Consider the following 2,178-nt stretch of genomic DNA (forward strand, 5'->3'; position numbering starts at 1 on the left):
ACTAAAGAAGAAAGAAAAGAAAAAAGGAAAAGTTGCCAACCCCTGCGCTAGTTCATAGAGAACAGCTTAAACTGACCTCTAAGGACCTGGCACCCCTTGTTGATGACATTTCAACAAGCATAACGGAAACAGAATCCAAGGTGCAGTAACTTTTGTTCCTTAACTCCACATCCTTTTATACAAGGAAAAAGCCTTCCGAACAAATGAGCGCTGAACAAAAAACGTAACAAAAATTCAAAAAAGTTTCTTCAGTCTGAGTGACAGCTATCCCTCGTCCTCGATTGTGGTTGATTTCATATCTGCAGCTTATTCACAAAAAGAGTGAGAACAACAAATATAAAGGTCTGTCACCTCTGCTTGTCTTTTTAAATTACATTGGGTTCCATGTTAAAGAGGCAAGGTCAGATGCTCCAAAACCCCTCGAAACAATGAGCACTGTGCAAAAACAGTAAAACGGTTTAAAAACCTTCTTTCACTATGAGCAACAGTCATTCCTCTTCCTTGATTTACGGTTCATTTCTTTTCTGTATGTCATTTAGATAAATATGTAAAACAATGGAAAAATAGTTTGTCACACCTGCATCTATGCTGATCTCTCATACAAAATATATGTTAAGAGGTGGATAAAAACCCCTGAAAACTGTGATTGGTATTCAAAAAATGCATTCACTGTGAGTGAGTGAAAACATTTTGAGTAAACATTAATGCCTTCCTGGATTATCTTTAATATACTGTATGTCATTCAGAAAAATATGATCATCATCATCATCATCATCATCATCATCATCATCATCATCATCATCATCATCATCATCATCACTTTTAATAGAGACACACATGTGTCCATATGAAAAAATTAAATTAAAGTTAAAATACAAGTAAATAACATGGAATAAAATTTCAATAACAAATTTACTAAAAGACTGGAGAGCCAATGGTTCCACACTCAGGGCTAAAATCTGACTGACTTTCCCTGCTATCTGTAACAGGATGATTTAATTTGTACAGATGCATACTTTCCACATAAATCTATATATAAGGTTACCCAATGCAGCAAGAAAATAACATAACTGACTTGCATTATCCCAGCTTGGCATTCTAAGCAGTATATTCCTTCCAATGAGTTTTTTTTTTGCTTCACAATTCATAAATTTACAGTAACATGTGTGTATTTCAGATGAGCGAAAAGACAATGACCCATAAATGAATTCTTGTTCAACTTTATGTTTTCTAATTTTGTTGCTTGTTAAAACAAGCATGTTGTTATTCCTTGGAATGTTTTGTTGATCTAAAGTTGTTCACAAATTAGAAATGATGTTTGGTTTCAGAGTAATAACCTGACTCAATCTCATAGACTGTAAGGCTCTTTGGTGGATATTGTTGGGTGCCGTGTTGTCTTTGCTCTGCAGGTTCTTGTACAGAGTTCTGGTGTTTCCTGTCACTGTGGGCTGCAGAGCACAGTAGTACACAGCAGAGTCTGACAGACGGAGATCCTGGATCGTCAGATTAAAGGATTTCTTGTCACTGTCAAGGTCAGCATTGAATCTGATGTGGTTAAAATCTGGAGCTTTTTCCTTGGTTGAAGAAAGTTGCTTTAGCATGTACTTTGGAAAGCTGTTTTCTTCTAACTTATACCAGAACAAGGTATAACCTGTATAGCTTGTTGTAAAAATACATCCCAGAGTGACAGATTCTCCTTTAGCAGCAGCAACATGTCCTTCTGTCTGCGTCACTGAGTCTCCTTTACACTCTGAGGAAGAACAGAACATGCAGAGGAAGAGATGAATCAATAAAGATGATTGATTAAAGGAGAACAATCAGCAGCTTTAAAGACTTCTATTCCATGTAGAATAGATGTCATTTTCTCTGATCATTGTCACTTTGAACCATATCAGGTGTTTCTACAAGGTAACAAATGGCAGCAGAAATGATCTGCTCTGATTTTCTGTAGAATGAACATTAAAGCTCTTCATGTAGAGCTCAGTAATGTGTTCAAGTGTTTGAAGAGGAAACATGTTGAGCTTTCTATCTTACCAAAGAAAAGAGCAGCTAGAATAATCCACAGCCAATGTTCCATCTGTCCAACAAGGTTTAAATCAGCAGGAGAAACTAGCTGATGTTCAACATTCAGTCTGACTATTGTTCTCTTCACAGCAACACTTATTATTGACACAATGC

General features: G+C 36.3%; 1 gene segment (V, D, J or C); it reads right to left on the bottom strand.

The window, feature by feature from the left end:
* Window positions 1-978: 978 nt before the first annotated feature.
* Window positions 979-2,178, bottom strand: LOC119798178. The segment is given in 2 exon segments: window positions 979-1,750; window positions 2,035-2,178. Coding segments are annotated over 2 exon segments (495 nt in total).

Source organism: Cyprinodon tularosa, unplaced genomic scaffold (assembly GCF_016077235.1).
Source record: "Cyprinodon tularosa strain WSP-4 unplaced genomic scaffold, ASM1607723v1 ctg612, whole genome shotgun sequence".
NCBI classification, from domain to species: Eukaryota; Metazoa; Chordata; class Actinopteri; order Cyprinodontiformes; family Cyprinodontidae; genus Cyprinodon; species Cyprinodon tularosa.